General features: G+C 40.5%; 1 protein-coding gene across 1 annotated transcript in view; it reads left to right on the top strand.

Annotated features, from left to right (window-relative positions):
- STAG1 (stromal antigen 1) overlaps positions 1–17768 on the top strand; it is a 153754-nt gene that overhangs the window by 73909 nt on the left and 62077 nt on the right. Inside the window, 2 exon segments of the mRNA XM_050978174.1 lie at positions 15191–15267; positions 16416–16620. Of these exon segments, the coding sequence (XP_050834131.1) occupies positions 15191–15267; positions 16416–16620 (282 nt within the window).

A 17768-nucleotide genomic window follows, 5' to 3' on the forward strand; every position in this document is an offset into this window, starting at 1 on the left:
TCTCTGGCACAAAGAAAGTGGTTAAACCAAATCAAATATTCTGTTAATCTGCAGGCATTCAGGAGTAGCTGGAATTAGGGGGAAAAAAAAAGCTTGGGGTTCAAAGAAGAGACATCCTAAATTGGAGGAAGTGGATCCAGTCCTGCTCACATTCCACCACTGCACCACTTGTGGGTATTTCAATACTATTGAACTGCTATGAATTTTTTATCCAACTTACAAAGGATTTAATCTTAGTGACAGCGTTGCAGAAAGCCAGGCTGAGTTACTCTTCATTCTCAAAATTTGTTAATTAATGTAATTTTTTCTCTCTTTCACTTTTTTTTTCCCCTTTTTCCCCAAAGATGCCAGGCTTATGGGCCTGGGACCAAACAGTGAAGGTTTGTTGTTGATGCAGTGGTGCAGAAATTTGCCTTACTGGTGTCATATGCTTATTCTGAAAGAAGAAGAATTTTTATTAAGAATAAACAAACAGCTTATTCTGATTGATGTTTTTCCTTCTTTAATGCATTTGTTGTCACCTTCTAACTAAACCCATGGATTAGAGTTTAATTGTTGATGTTTGTGTTTGGAGTTGCTTACTATTCTGTCACATACTTTTTTTTTCTCCTATTTCTGGTGTGTGAATACACTTGAGCTGTAAAGATTTTTGAATATTTTCTCTGTCCTGTGTTCAGCTCCACTTGTAGCACTTACAGGAGAAAGTGGCAAACAGGAAAGGTTCCAGCCCAGACCCATTAATAGAAGCATTTGCAAACCATTTTGTGTAATAGCAATGATGGATATTCTCACTCTCAAATTTTAATATTCAGCCCTTTTTTCCCCTCTGGTTTCCATGGTAGCCTGTAACAGCAAGGTTGTTCTTCAATTATGTGCTGTGTGTAAAAATCACTTTATAGAGCTCTGAGCTGGCTACTTCCTTGGGAAGAGCAGGCTGATTTTGGGGAAGGGGAGCTGTCCTCATCCTTGGAAGGGCTCCTTTCTGCCTGTGCTGAGCAAAGCTTGCAGTTCCTTCTGACTGGAAACAGGGAGAGACATCATACTGTGATGAAAAATGCATTTAACCCTTAGGGAGTTGGAGACTTTGATCCCATGCAAACAGCTTAAGTTGGCAGGGATTGTGAAAATGGGCAGTCCTCTCTGCATTTCTTCATTACTCTTGTCAGCCTGTAATAACAGCAACCAAGTATTAAATGTCACAGAATGCCAGGATGGTTTGGGTTAGAAGGGACCTTAAAGCTCCTGTTGTTCCACCCCCTGCCATGAGCAGGGACACCTTCCCCTATCCCAGGTTGCTCCAAGCCCCATCCAACCTGGCCTTGGACACTCCCAGGGATGGTGCAGCCCCAGCTGCTCTGGGCAGCCTGTGCCAGAGCCTCACCTCCCTCACAGCGAGGAATTCCTTCCCAATATTCCACCAAACCCTGCCCTCTGGCAGTGGGAAGCCATTCCTCTTTGTCCTATCGTTCCAGGCTTTTGTCCAAAGGCCCTCTCCAGCTCTCTTAGAGCCCTTTTATGCACTGGAAGGTGCTACAAGGTCTCCCTAGAGACCTATAAAAATTAATTACATTTAGTCTCATTTGTAGGGAAACTGCAAGGAAGAGCAGGGGAAACTGAAACATTGTAACAGTGTAATGAAGGATGGAGAGGTAAACTTGTGCCTTTAAATGCAGCAAATTATAAAGAAAAAGGAAGAAATTACAGATTCTGAAAACTGCAGGAAAGGAATATGTTCTTTTTAGGACACATGTCCACAGAGGAGCTTAGGAAGCAGGAGAAAAGAGAGGCAGGCATATATCCCAGTGGTTTTGCTTTGCTTCAAGAGCCAAAATAGCAGTTTTCTCCTTTCACGTGATGATCACACTGCTTTAAGCTACTGCAGAATGATGGAGCCAGAATATACCACTGAACAGGGCCAGAAATTACAATCTAACTCCATTTTTGAATATTCTCACCAGGCAGGTGATCCATAGTGTAACACCCCTTGGTGTTTATGTTGTGAGCTTCAAGGACAATTTCATGGGGGAAGGACAAGAATGCAATTAATAGCTAAGAGTCTGTGTTGACAGGAATTAGAATGTAATTATGCCCAAAAACCCAGGTACTGTATAGTAAACTCAGCCTTAAAAATGTGAGTGTGTTACAGGAAGGCACCCTGATACTAAGGCTTCCAGACGTCTTAAACTTACAGTGGGGGAGTGGGAGACTGAAAAGTCCTAAAAGGAAAATTTGCTGAAAGTGCTGAAAGCTGGTGGGGGGGGAATACTGTTTGTTACAAAATACTGCAAAAGCTAAATGCCCCTTACAAGATAAAAAAACTTGATGAAGGTTCTGTTTAAATATTTTGTTTTTAAAAATATCGTAAAACAATATTTTGTGTTTTCTTTTTTTGTTTTTGCTGTATTTCTGTTTTTTCCCACTTTCGAGATTTTTTCCACCAAGCTGTAAGACACAACCAGAGGAGTTAGAGGGTTGGTTAACCTGGTCTGGTGGAAGGTTTTCCTGTCCATGGCAGGGGCTTGGAATGAAATGAGCTATAAGAACCCTTCAACCCAAACCATTCTGTGAGTCAGCTGGCTGCTTTATTCTGTGTCTTACATTTGTGTATCTACCAGGAATTACATGGTGTGTTTACCCAGCCATTTTTATTTTGCTCAAAATACAGCATTTCAACTATTTCTGGTTCTTAAGTTTGTATGGTAGAGGATCCAAAGCAATGTAAGAGGAGTTACAAATAAGAATTTAAGGCATTTTTCTAATTAAACATGCTTTACTTGCAGTGCTCTTCTGTGTTTTTCTTCTTTCCTTTTTCCTTAGCAGCACTTGATTAATTTTTCCCCTTGAGTCCACTATCATTATGTTAATTAATATACTCAGACTCTTCATTCCCTCTTGTATTTCATCTGCCATTTATTACTGTTTGTCTTTCAGCACTCACACAATGAGTTTATATAGGTGATTCTTTTTTATATTCTGCTTTCAAACACTCCTTAGTGAATCTTAAACACAGACTGTTGAGAAACATATTGTATGTGGAGCTTTCCTAGTTTTCTGCTCCTGTTTCCACGTTCCCATTTATATTTGTCCTGTCAACACTTGCTGTGATCTGTGTGTGTTCCAGCAGTTTATCTTTTCTCAATTCTGAGGTGACAGTTCTTTCTTGCATTGTATTTTTAGAAGCATATCCAGACTTTTATGGGTTTTGGCTCTAATATATGCTCTCTCATCCTCTTACCCATGCCAAAACATGTTGAGCAACTATTCATTGTGTTGTTTTAACTTCACTTTTGATATGATGCTTCCTCTTATTTTTCTATAGTAGCCAAGTTCCAATCAAAAATTTAAAAGTTAAAGTTAAGGGTATTTTATCAACAGGGTTTCTTCTGGTTATCTTTCTAAATCCTTTTAAAGTAAAGATCCTGTCTCTGCTCTGGAAATGGCCAATCCAGGAACAGAGTCATTGATATCAAAACTTTTGAGGCAGTAGATAGAAAAATCTGTGCCACTCCTAGACCAGAGGTTTTTCAGATACCATGGGACATGCTTAAACCATTGCTGTTACTGGTTTCCTACTCCTCCTCAAGTCACTTATAGACTAAGCTCAGAGTACCCAAACTTCTTAAAGTTCATGGAATGGAAACTTGAAATCCTTGATTTTTTTCTGATAGATACATATTTGCAATAAGGAAAAAGCAGGAGTGGAGCCTAGGCCCTCTTCCTTAAGTTCTCTGGTAAGGAAGAGCCTTTTCCTACTTTGCCCTTTGTTGTTATGTTTAGGGTTTTGCATACCCAAAGAACGGTGTCACACTCGGAGTACCTGGAGTTAGGGTTGTTTCTGTGCTGCTCTTTTGTGCATTCATCCAGGAGACTGCTGGGGGGATACCTGGAAAATGGGGAATAGGCAGTTAGGGACCATCTTGGAGATAGTTTAAATGGTCCAGACTCCTACAGGAACCTCAGGAATAAAAGCAAAAGCAATTTGCAGCATCCTTATCAACCCTCTTGTAAGAACCCCCCCTTCCTGCACTTCTTCCTGGATTCATTGGCTGCAGCAGAGCTGCATACTCAGAGGGACAACGTCACCTCCACAGCTCCTGTTCCCTCCCTGGATCACAGTGTCACCTCCACAGCTCCTGTTCCCTCCCTGGATCACAGTGTCACCTCCACAGCTCCTGTTCCCTCCCCAGATCATTCTGGTGTCTGTTCTAATGAAGCCGTGCAGAACAGCTGACAGCCTTGGGAGACTGGTGACTCACCAAAGCTGACACACACAGAGACTAAGTCAAGGTTACACACAGCATCTGAAGTTTAGCACTGTTTAATTTGTAAGCACAAAGATATGGGTTTTTTTTTTTTCCATGGGATTTCTCAAATTCTTTGTGTTTCCTTACAGTAAAAAGCTCTATACATGTGTTTAGATAGAAGGTAAAAGGGGGCTTTGGGATGGGCTAACAGCTAAGAGGAAATGCGTTGTTGTCCTAAAAAACAACCTTCCTTCTGTCCTAGGAGGAAATAATTGCATGAAAAAGGAGAATTCCTCTCATCTTTTGTGCTTTTAAATGAGAAGAGAGAAAGGTTAAAGGCATTGCTTTGTGCCAGCTCAGCCAATTTTTTCATTGTGTTTTCACAGGTCATTGTTAGTAAATGCTTTGGTCTTTAATATACTCTAAAATGATTTCATGAGAAGCAGAAATAATGAAAAGGGATTTCTAATGTATCTGTGTTCAACTTTCCTGGATTATACAAAAGCAGCTGAATGTGCTCATGAGGTGCACAGCTGATATATGCAGCTGTATGAGAGACAATATTCTGGATGCTGTGTAACTCCAGAAAAGTTTGGGACACACTACTGGGCAGGAGGTGGTTGTGCTGCAGGTTAAGGTGCTCTTGAAGAAGTGGCAGCATTCCCCGTGTGTGTCCCTGTCTGTCTCCAGCTCAGTGAGTGGCTGAGATTAACAGAGATTGGGGTCATGGTTCACACTATTCCCCAATGACCTCATTGGCTTCCATTCAATGACCTGCTGTTGTAAAATTCATTGGGAGACTGGATATCCAAGACCAGTCAGGTTTTGTTAAACAAAAAGATTACAATTTATTAAGCAGTGCAGCTACAGACAGAAGTGCACCCAAGTCTCATTTCCTTCTTTCAGGTTAACAAAAAAAGCATAGAAATGTTGCAGGTAGAAGGTGACTTTCACTTAAAGAGGGAAACGAAGTGTTTTAGATATAAGTTGTTTCCATGATGTTTCTGTGTCTCCAGTCTCACTTTTTGAAGGTTCCCAGCTTTCCTCAAATTGACAGATAAAGTTCTTCACCTTTCTGCAGCAGCTCTGCAGTGTTTACAAAGCCTCTGTTTTACTGTTGTTTAATGTGTTGGCTTTTTTCCATCATTTAAAGGATATGGGAGGATCCTAGTCAGCCCTGGTCTTGTGGCTCTCTGGATGGTGCTGTTGAACACTGAAAAGTAAGGATTGGCTCTGGGAATCCTGGAGCTCAGCAGTTCCTTTGGTGTGCCATTGCTTATAAGGTTTGGCACTGTATAGATCCCAAACACAGACTCCCCTGTAGTCCTGATCCTTCCTTTCCATGTGCTGGAGCAGCAAACAGTTCCAGGAGAATGCAGAGGCTCTGAACTGAGGGTATTTCTTTAGACCTGTGTCTGGGAAGCTCTCATGCAAGTAACAGCAGCTTCCTTGAGAAAAATGAAGAAAGGGCAGCTCTCTCAAGGGACAGGAGGCAGCTGAGCAAGGAGCAGAGTATGATGGTCCATTCAGCAGCTGCAAGGGGCTCGTGTATGGCTTGCTGAGCTCTGTCAGATCTTTGGTAACTCCCAGGTGTGGCACAAAAGGTCTGGCCTCTTGTTTCTCTCTTTTTTCCCCCCTCTTAGTTTTCTTATTAGATACCATGTTTTGTGGACTCTGGAGCCTGTTACATCAGTTTAAAAAATTTCAAAATCTCTAGATAATTACTTCTCTTTTTGTATTTTTTAGGACTTGCCTTTCATCTTCCCTGCTTTACTACTTCTAAGGAATACTGAGAAATAGGTAGAAATCAGAGTAACACATGGCTGAGGAAAGAATCAAAACTCCATCAGGGAAAACAGACTGATGGGAAGAGGATAGAGCTGTCTGATCCTCCAGTGATTGTCTTTTGCCTCCTGACTTTCTGGAAAGTGGAGGTATCATGTTTTATGGCATTTTGTTTTGGAGAGATGTTGACACTGAGTAACAAGAGGCTTGTTTCTCTGATAAAGAAAAATACCTTCCTTTTAGCAAAAACATGTGAAGGCATGTTGCAATGCTGACAGCAAGTGTGTAGGTTACTAGTGAGCTCTGGGAACCTGCAGATGGGACAGGAACATCCATAGAAAGTGGAGGGAAGGGTGGACACTGAAGTAAATGTCCTTGGTTTCTGTGAAAGTGAGCTTGAAGTTCTTTGAAGCATGCAATGTGGGTAAGTGTGATGTGTGAAGAGAGTCAGCCTGGATTTCCAGGAGGCCTTCTGGGGAGTCCTCACTCTACTGAGCAAGGAGAAACTGGGCAGCAGCATTGCTCAGCTTTAAAAAGGCTGAAGGAGGATCTTGCTGTTTCCTTAAATTATTGAAGGACTAGTGAGAAGGGGACTGCAGACTCTTCACACAGTTCTGTGGCAGGTAACAGACACAAGCTGAAATGTGGGGAATTCTAGTTTGACAGAAAGACATTTCTGCTATGAGTTGGCTGGGCACCAGAGGCAGAAGGGCTCCTTTTGTGGGTAAACCAGGTGTGGGTTCACTGTCCTAGGACAGAGTCACCTGATCTAAGTCATGAGATCTCTGCTTTGAGAAGGGTTTGGACTAGTGACAGTCAGGAATCCTGCTACCTGAAATCATTCTGTAATTCTAGACTTCTAAGGAAGGTAAGAAGCTGTGAGTTTGTGCTTCTCTGGACATCATTTGGTAAAAATCATATGAAATAGAACAGGGATAAATAATACTGTGTTAAAATAGTAATTATATACTTACTGCTTTTAAAATTGGTGGATTAAACCTTTTAATAGTAATAGGCTTCATGTACTATAAATTCTTTATTTTGCTATCCAGAAGAATGCAAAATAAGGAATTTATAGTACATGAAGCCTATTCCAGTATGGTGGAACAGTAATCCATTATTTTTCCTTTGAGAAGTACTCAGTCTTGTAAAAACTGCCCTGGGGTTTATTGTAGAAAGTACAGAAGTGGTAGAAGGCAATTGCTCTCCCTTGAAAGGAGTTTATCAGACAGACTGGATGTTTTCAAGGCCATTGTTATTACATTATCCCACACCTGAGCTTGTGTTATAACAAGAGACACCTGGTTTCAAGCCTCAGCTCACTCAGCAGGTACTTTTAGCCAGTGGAAAATCCCCCAAGAGCCCAGGACTGGGGCTGTGTCCCAGGGACAGGGCACAGGTAGGATGCCTGTTGTTAGCAATGACAATACTGTTTCTCTCCTTTGGTGGCTACAGAAATGTTTACACAGCAGGAATGTGCTCATGTTTGGGTTGTCAGGCTCTTGTCCTGTCCCACTGAGAATCAGATGCCCCCTCAGATCAGGTGTTTGTGCACACAGGTTCCTCTGTGAGGAGGGAAGAACTTGTGCTCACACTGGGCTCCTCATTTCGGAGGGAAGCTTTAGTGGGGGCTTGTTCACAGAGTATGGGAGGGGGGGAGAGCAGATGTGAGAACAGCCTGTGATAAAGGCACTCAGAGAAGATAGACCTAAATGGATTTAGTGCAAATATTTACATTGTTGTATCTTGCACTTAACTTGGAGCTCAGCCTCCACACTACCTATGTTTATATTGCTGGATTTGAGTCACTTCTGACAGCAGGCAGCCAAAGGCTGCTTCCACACATGCACTGATAAGTTGTAGTTACTCACATTCTGTTCTTGGAGCCTGCTGTCATTGGGAATAATCTGAAAATACAACCTCTGTGCTTGGCAGTGCTCTGAGAGGCAAAGTTAAGAATCAGAAATAAAGGGCAAATTTATTTGTACGTGTATTAGACACAAAAAGTCTCTCTGAAACTTACATTGCACCTGCACTTTGAACATTGAATGTAGTTATGACTATCCCACTTCCTAAAGGATATATAAATTTAGAGAGAAAAACAAAAGAATGTGGAAAAGAATGGCAAATAGAAGAATAGTTTTTCATGCATTGCAAAAAGATCCTGGTTTATCAAACAAAAGGATCAAGCTGCAGTTTTAGAAATAACATGAGGTACCTTCTGAAGGAGTGGGGGCTAAACTGCAGGTTGCATTGATGCAGAGTTCAGTGGAGATGGAAATTACAAATGAGTTAAGAGATGATGGATCCACTATCAGCTGTAAAATCCAATAGTCACGGTGTGCCCTAACACTCTAGAGCTCAGGAAAGCTCTGAACTCCTGCCAGTTGTGAGATTTGTGTGATGCTGACTTGTGCTTGCATTCTGCCTAACACCCTGTGCTGATTGCTGAGTACAGGAATCCTGAGGTTAATTTCTTTTATCACATCCACCAGGAAGGTTCTTAACAAACATCTGCTTACAGCACGTGTGCAGGAAGTGCAGTGAGCAGTGCTCACAGAAACTAACCTTGGAACCAGCCCTGGGGGAACAGGTGGGAAATTTCAGCAGAGCATATCTTGGATGTGTGCTTTTACCTCTCTCCTCAAGTGTGAGTGTCCTCTGTGCCCACAGATTCCTCCTTCAGCCAGGGTCACCTGGGGCAGTGCAGGGCAGGACGTGGCTGTGGGGCCACTGCAGAGCTGAGGCTTCCAAGAGCAAAAGCTGTAAGACATTGCCAGGAGCAAACTGCTGCCTTTGGGGCAGCAAAGGCTCCTCAGCTCCTCACTCATGTTCATGTCACTGACTGCTGTTCAGAGTTACCTTACAAAGAGGTTGGTGCCCTATGGGAATTGCTACTTTAAGTCATCAAAGCATGAAACAATCTCTCTTATGAAATAATTCAGTGAAAATATTAGATTGCAAGTTTAGTGTCTTTGGTTAGTAATATGTGGCTTCATGTAAATAGTCTCTGTGAGGATGCAAAGCAGCTTACACTTGGCAAGTGCAAATGCTGTAGAGCCATTTCAAACCAGCCTTATCAGCCTTAAACCCAGATCTTTAAGGGAGTTTCCTTTATCAAAATTTAAGACTTAAGCACCTGAAGTGTACTGTTTCTGGTGCACTAAATTATGTAGGCCTACTTTTTTCTACTAGTAGTCTGGGGACTCAGCATGCTTTCTTGCTGAAGAGCATTTTACTGGTTTCTGCCTATGACATCCTTTGGCAGTATTGGGTGGCAACTAGCAGTCTAGCTGTTCTAAATTATTGTCACCAGAAAACTCTCTGCTCCATTATTATCCTTTCTTTCAAAGCATTTATATCTGCTGTGGAACATATTTTATCAACATCTTCACATGGAAAGATCTGTTGGTAGGTTCATTCTCTTCTGAAAACTGACCTTTTTTGCTGTATCTGTTTTCCTGGTTTTAATCTGAAAACTTTTCTTGCATATGATTATTGCACATCAACTCATATAAGAAAATGAGAGAGATCATTGTAGGATTTTGAAAATGTCTGTGTTACATAAATGTATGACTTTTAGCTGGTTATTGATGCCTCATGGAGCTTCAGGGGGGTTGTGAAGAATTACTTGACAGAAATAATATCAACCCTTGAACAGACACACCAGGTCTGTAGTACAGCACCTCCCAATCTGACACAGCAGTCACATTTAATGGTATGAAGTTCTTTGGGTCACTCCTGAATTCTTTATTTTATCCCTTTTTTATTCTTCTGACATTCAACATAGTTTAAGCAAGTAACAAATTCTTACACATAATTGCAGTTTCAGAATTTCATAGGATCTGTTTTCTTTGAAGTAGGGATGAAGTTTCTATCTCTTTATACTATAAGAATATGTACTTTTTTCTTTTCAGCAAGGGGAATCCACTGACTGGATTGTCAGTGGCATACATTGTTCTTTTCTTTGTAAAAATCTCTGATTATCTTCAGTGTATTTCTTTCCATACTTGTAATGAGGGAATAAGTGCCATCACTGTTATCTTCTGGATCAAAGAACATTTTGGATTTTAAAAGAGATTAGCAGTTCAAATCATATGAAATGCTAGTTATGTATATAAAGTTATCAACTCCTTAATCTCGTTCAGAACTTTGAACTTGAAGTGTAATACAGAATTGCACTTAAAGTGGAACAAATTGTCATTGAATTTGAGTATCAGAAATAGCAAGGATTTGATATTAAATTCCACTGTATTTTACAGTGACCCCTATGTTAGTAAAAAAACATTAATAAATCCTCCCAGATTTACCGAGTCATTTAATGATGCTCCTTATAGATATTGACAGTATTAATATTACTGGTTGTTTTAAGCACAGATTCATGGAATTGGTAGATTAGAAAACCCTGTTGACATTACTGAGTTCAGCCCTTCAGCACTTTTCATGGTTGTACTGTGTATAAGGCCTTCACATTGCAAAGAGATTTCACAGAATACATTCAGGCATATTTTTGGTTTTGCTGTTGGAGGGTAGAGTAAGGTGAACCATTAGAATTCTTTTTAACAGTTATCTACAATTCTCTGTTTGATAAGGTTTTAATTGCCCAAAACTACTTACTTTTCCACTGGGATTCTTGCTGATTCATTCAGTAAGAGTTCACTGGCAAAAGCTGCTCTAAGGATGAACTGGCTATGTGCCTTATAGGAAGCCTCTGTCTTTTGAATATTGCTTCACTGGCAGCAGAAGCTGGGCAGTGTAGAGTCCATGCAGCAGGAAGAATAAATCAGTGAAAAGGTCTTCTATTCCTACATGTGTGGAAATCATCATCAATCAAATATTTTGACTGATGTCTTTCTCAAGTCTTGACCTCTGGTTTCAGCAAAGAGTTTCAATTTTTAGGAACAGAAATCAGTAAAAAGTCAGGAGCTCTGGTGGGATTTAGGAGTTTCAGCATCTATTCAGATATGCTTCAACTGCCCCACTACTGCTTCTATTTAAATTAATGATTAACATCTATTGATTCCAATGAGGTAAAGCTACTTCAGTGTTCTTACGTGATCACGAGCAAGCCACAGAAAATGATCTTTTCTACTTGCCTGAGTAATTTTTGGGTAGATTCAGGCAGCTCTCTTCTGGAAATAGTCAGTGGAAGTGCTACAGTAGAGCACCCTGACCCAGGCTGAGCACTGAGAAATCATGTGCTCATGATGGTTTGATTTCAGTCTTTATCATCTGTCACACAGAATTTGTCAGTACCACTTCTCAGATGATTGAAAACTGCACTTAAGGACATTATAGGAGTGGATTATTTCGTATGATCTAAATTATAAGTGGGGCAAAAGGTATAAGAGTTGCACATTGAATGATATCAAGGGAGATAAATACTGCCCATCCAGCAGTTCTGTAATCACCATCCATCCTCACAGATGTTTTATTAAACTTGCCCTCTCTTGGCAATTCCAATTAAGTTCTGGTGCTGTGGTCTCCACTATTGAGTTTGAGCCGATGCAAAAGAGCACTTTTTTTTTCATGTACTTTCCTGGGCAAATCTCCTTGTGTCTTCTTCTCAATACCTCTATAAATCTTTCTACTGTTTTTTCAGTTCATATGTTTGACAGATCAGTCTAATCAGTTACCATGAATTAAAGGAACCACAATTAATCCTCCTTTGGCAGGAGATTGTGGGCTTATTTCATATCCATTCACATCAGTCTTGAGCTGCAATTTTCCCCCTGCTTTTCTTGCAGCTTACTCAGTGTGGGCAGGTGGTCTAAAAAAGAAGGGATGAAATTGTCTGTGTAGCTTTGGTGAAGAAAGGTCCCTGTGATAAAAACTGACCCTATAGTATGGTAATATCCTCCGTAGTATGTAATTAATTACCATCAGCAGTTTACATTTCAGGAATAAGTGACTGTAAATGGGCTCCTAGAGCTGATGTTTCTCTCCTCTGACTTTTCTTTTCCTGTAGAAATCCCAGAGCTGCCATGTGCAGGAAGCATTGGAGTGTGGCACTTGGTGTGGAGGTGTTCCCTGGTTGTCAGTGCCAGTACCTCCTGTTTGCAGCAGGAAGGGCAGTCATGGGACCACCCACATCCCAGAGTAACCCTGTTTAACTCCTGGTAGTGAAGGATGGTTGTTGCTCAGACTCAAGGGCTTTCACATCCTGTAAAGCTCTTGGAGATCTTTATTGTTGCTTTGCTTTTCTAGGGCTTGCTAATAAAACTGGTTATTCTTCTCAGTCTAAATACATGTTTGCAAACGGTTGAGTACATGGTGTGTTATATCTCCCAGAAATATTATATCTGGTTTTGTACACAGTTTAGGGTTTTTACGGCGTATTCATCCAGTTTTATAGAGTCCCCTTTAGTCTTTCTCTTCTCTCATTGAAATTAAGTTTTGTGCTCTGTGTGAGTTTTTTCTTTTCATTCTTAAAGGCTGTGTTGGGTGCTATGATTATTGACAAATTATGTTGCTACCTGTTTTATTTGAAAGTTAAACTGAAATTTGGTAATTAAGGAAATACATGTCAGCAAAAAGACTTTTTAAAACACAATGTATGTGAACAGGTTTTAACTGAGAACTTAGTCCTGAAGTAAAATAGGCTTCTCAATTTTTAATGAATTAAGATAATTTCAGTTCTCTTCACTAAATACAGAGTGAGAGCTTCATGGCAGAGGTAAAAATCAGCTTACAAAAGGACACAAAGTGAGCCGAGTAGGGTAAAGATTTCAGGAATGCATGCCACTCCTCAGTTGTACTTTATAGACCATCTGTTACCTATTAAAGATTCACCTGAAAATGGGAAAATTTTGCTTTTCACTAATCATAACAACTATGGGTATGAATAATGTTGGCCACTGCAATGTTGCGGTGTCACCATGAAATCTGAGCAAAACCTTCGTAGCATACTTGCAGTGTTAAATGAGTTTGCCAGAAAAACAAATGGGGCTGTGCTGTGGTTGGGTGGGGGAGACGTGGTGGAAGGGAAAACAGTCAGACCAGAGCCATTGCCTACTGCCAGACAAGCAGAAACACTTCTTGTGCTTTCCATGACTTCTGTAAACTGAGTCCTGATAAATGGGGAAGGAATGGGACAGAACAGTGGGTAAGTGCTGTTCTCCCTCTGAGCGCTTGCTGATGCTCCCTTGGCAGCCCTTGGAGCCCTTGCCCACGCTGGCAGTCCTGGGAGATGTCAGGAGTGTGTCTCATGGTGTGCACACCCTGCCTCCTGGTCCCAGAGAACTGCAGCACTGTTGTTGGAAGGTGTTGGAGGATTTCCCCAGCCTCAGTGACACACTCTGAGTGCCCAGGGAGGGATGGTTCTCTCTGGGTTCTGCTCATGCAAGGTGAACATGGCTGTGACTGTGGAGAACCTGAGGCTATGGCAGGTTATTAGAAGAAGCCATAAATAAATAAGAATAACATTAGAATCAGGGCTATAAACCATTAAAATAGCAAAGGTCAGGAGGTTCCTCTTTGACTGAGGGGTATGCTGCCAGTGGGAAGAGCAGCAGAACCAGCCTGCTGTGGGAGAAAGGAGCATTCCTGCAGCAGAGGGGTTTTGCAATAGTAACTGTTCACTGCTCTGAGACATACTGGGAAACTGCTTCATTTAGCCAAAACAAAACTTTCAGGATTTGAGGGAAAGATTAAAATATATCTGCATGTACAGATGATTTCCAACCTGAGAAAATATATTTGCAACTGTCACATGGTGGTGTTCTCTTGGGTTCCTGATTTTGTGTTGATATATTGCATTAGTAATTGTTTTTTAATGATATGAAAATTACCATGCACAAATATAAATTGCCATTGTCGGAGCTGAGGTTGACAGTATTACCCAGTATGAAGTAGATAACAAATATTATTTCAGGAAGAAGCAAAAGCAATTCAAGAAATCTGTATTTCATTTGCTTTGTAAAACTGTACCTGTACTAACATAGAGAGACTTGCTGTGCTCTAACTGTGCTTGCATATTTTGAAATGCATATATTTCTAATGCTCTTTTTTTAAAGGAATAAAATACCAGAATGAAAATACTTGCATAATATTTAGGATGTTTAAATTATCTTTATTTATCCTTTGTAGAATGACTAATACTGTTAGCTGTTAAGCTGTTTCTATTATGGTCTGAATTTTTTAAGCCATGCAGTGGCTCATTAATCCAGTCAAACTTTTTGCAAAAAACCTGAGAGACTTACTCTTTGTAACGTTAATGATGTTGGGATGGATTTTGTACCTCTGCAGTTGGCTTAATTTTTCTGAATTTCCTCCATTTACAAAAGAAGATTGTGACGTGATGAAGAGAAGATGATGCAGCAGCAGCAGAAAAAAAGAAAAAAAAAATCTTTGTTGCTCTGGGTTGTATGGTTAGATATTTAGATAGTGTCTAGTTGCAGAGGCAATAATATGTCAGAATATTTTTATACTGATTGAATTTTGATCAATACACAAGAATTTTCATTTATAGCTATTGTGTTGTTCTCTTTTCAATTTTGGTCACTTTGTTTGATTTACAATGAAAAATTATTTCTGTCAACTCCAGTGTTCTGGTAACGAGGAAGAGTGGAAGATCTTCATTAAAGAATAACAGTGATACAGTTGCTGCTTCTGGTGCTGAGCTGGCTCATGTCTTGGCTGAGCTCTTTGGAGCCTTTGGTGTGGAAAACATGCCTCAGTCAATAAACCATGCTGGTTCTGGGCTGAGCAGTGTGAAGACTCACAGTGGTTGCATAGAGAACATGGATATCTGTCATCCAGGGCACTTGGCATGGAAAGTGCAGAACCACCAGGAGTGGCTGTGCAAATGAAAGATGGTGCTCATTTGATTTTGCAGACAAAATTGAAAGTCTTGGGCAGCTGCAGACATGACACTAGTCCTCCATGGTTATCACTGCTTTACCACTTCTGCTTGGCTGCAAAGAGTGGAAGGATGGAAAATTATACTAATTCCTCATTTGAAATGCATTACAGGACAGATGAGTCCTCTTTCCCTACTTTTTCAAGAGACAGCCTTTTTCAAAGCATTCCTGTTATTGTTGCACTCTGCATACTCTTATATGTATCACTGAGCTGTTTGTTTAGCAGCAGAAAAACATTGATATTTTGATGTAGCAAAACCATGTTGTGTTCATTTCTTTTGTTCTTTCATTACATTACAGGTACGGTAAGAATTGAAATGTTCAGGAACATGCAAAATGCAGAAATCATAAGGAAAATGACAGAAGAATTTGATGAGGTAGAGTATACAAATAGCTGTTTGAAGCAGTATGAAAAACATTACCATATACTTCTAGTTTAAATTAAAAATGCAGTGGCCAGTGGATGAATAATGTCTCAGAGTGGGAAACTGCAATGACAAGCAAAGCAGCAACTTCAGCTGTTGTATGCAGAGAAGCAGTGCAGAGAGAGGTTCATCAGAGCAGGCAGGGAGAGGAACTGGAGAACCCTCATCCTGCTGAGAGTGGTGGTGGCATTCTGGGAGCTGAACTTCAGCTCTTGGGAGTGCCTTCTTACGACAAAGAGCTCCAAATTCCTGACACATGAGATTCATGAGACAGGATTACAGCATTCTGCTCTGTTTTCTCTGTGCAAATTAATGTTTTGTGCATTTTAAATAGCAATTTAAACCAAATAGGAACTTGACATGAAAATTACCATTTTGGAATAGTTATAAAGAAATAATCTTTCAAAAGATCTGAGCATTTTGTTTGAAACAAGTAAATTACAATTCAGACTGGGTATCTTCTTTCAAAATAAAAGTGTTCCTAATGGTGAATGTTTTTTAGTTTTGAGATTTTTGAACTGTGTTTTCTTTGATTTTTGGTGTATAAAAAGCTGAGTATTCTGAGTGTTCATTTTGTTTAGTCAGGAAGACTAAAGCTGAAGCAGGAATTTCTGTAGGACAGCAGTGCCTCTGACCAGTTCTAAATTACATGTCAAGGCTGTGATTCAGAAAGTTAAGCATCCACTTAATATTAACCTTAAGTGGATGGAGAATGACACAAACTGTCAATCACACAAATCTTTTTTCATGTTTTGACCTTAAATACTTTGAAATATTCCTGTCTCATCCTTTGCTCCCACTTCCTAACCAAGGATACAAGGAAGAGAATTGAGTCTTGATATTTATTTTGGACTATACAGAGCCAATACTGCAAGTAGAAAATGGTTACAATAATGTCTTTACAAAAGTGGTTTCATGCCAATAAACCTCCCTGTTTATTGAAGAATAATGTGTTGTTTTTATTTGTTTTTTTCCCTTGGCTTGAAGGAACAAGATGATGTTTATTTTAGAACCACAGACCACAGTGGGTACACCAACATTGAAATAAATTAAATGGGGACACCTTTAATACTTGATCTTTTTCTTCTGTTGTTCTGCAGGACAGTGGTGATTATCCCCTGACCATGCCTGGGCCTCAGTGGAAGAAGTTCCGCTCCAACTTCTGCGAGTTCATCGGGGTGCTGATCCGGCAGTGCCAGTACAGCATCATCTACGACGAGTACATGATGGACACGGTGATCTCGCTGCTCACCGGCCTCTCCGACTCGCAGGTCCGCGCCTTCCGGCACACCAGCACGCTGGCTGGTGAGTGAGCTGCCTGGGGGGCTCTGTCACACAGCTGCTACTGCTTGTCCCCTGCCAGGAGTACTTGTCATTTGCATTGAGGGGGACCCTGACCAACGTTAAAACTGTGGGAAGCTTCATCAAATCCGTGTACCACATATGGTACAACTCTACTTAAAATACTCCTTCTTTATTTGGAAAGGGCTGAGGCACGTAGGGATTCCTGTCATCCCCAGGGCCTCCAGTGAATCCTGACAATCAGGAGTGGCATGCTTATGTCTTGTATTTTGTTATTAATTGTTCACTTGTTGTACAGAATGTTGGAGTATTTATATATTTTAGAGTATAAATTTATTCTAAAGAAGTATCAGGACAGTTGTATTATCAAAGAGTTTCCATTCACCAGAAAAAATAATCTGTGCCTTAACTCTGGAGAAGCATAAGGTTTGGGATTACTGGGTCATGGTTGTAGGGCTCTCTGTCTTCTGCCTGCAGCCATACCACCTTCTAGTGCAGCTGCCTCACCTAAGGAAAGCCCTTGGTGTATCATTAGATAGAAATGGGCTTTCTTTGTGTATTTCATCACAGCTATAGGAGATGTCTCCTCTAAGAGGAATGAACTGCTCTCCACAAGGAACTATTTTTCTCAGTTACAACGTACTACCAGAGTGGCCAGCTTGGGTGAAGATGTGTCTTCAGCTGGTCATGTCAGGTGATAAGAAATCCATCTTATTGCAAGGTTCATAGATCATACCAGATATTTGAAACTGTTACAGCAGACATTTGTCATAATCTGAATGTTTCTATGACCAGTATTTATTGCTATTTAGTCTTTCCACAGTCAGCCTCATACACATTTTTTTAGTTTCAATTGTACCAATACCCAGTGTTGAACAAATACAATCAGAATTTATTTAAAATTTCATCTCTTGTTATGAATCAAAGAAAGAGGCAGATTGCCAGTGATATTGAAAAAACAACTCCAGATTTGAATGGATTTTGATTTTAAAACTGAAACCCAAACCCTTCAACTCACAGTGACTGAACTCCTTTGGAAACGCATTCCCTTGTGTTCTTCACCACACTTAGCAATGGGATGGTAAAACCGTGAATTATGCAGGCTTAAGCTTCCAGGTTTGGAGTTTCCTCTTCAAGTTCAGTATTCCAAG

Source organism: Serinus canaria, chromosome 9 (genome assembly GCF_022539315.1).
Source record: "Serinus canaria isolate serCan28SL12 chromosome 9, serCan2020, whole genome shotgun sequence".
In the NCBI taxonomy this organism is placed as follows: Eukaryota; Metazoa; Chordata; class Aves; order Passeriformes; family Fringillidae; genus Serinus; species Serinus canaria.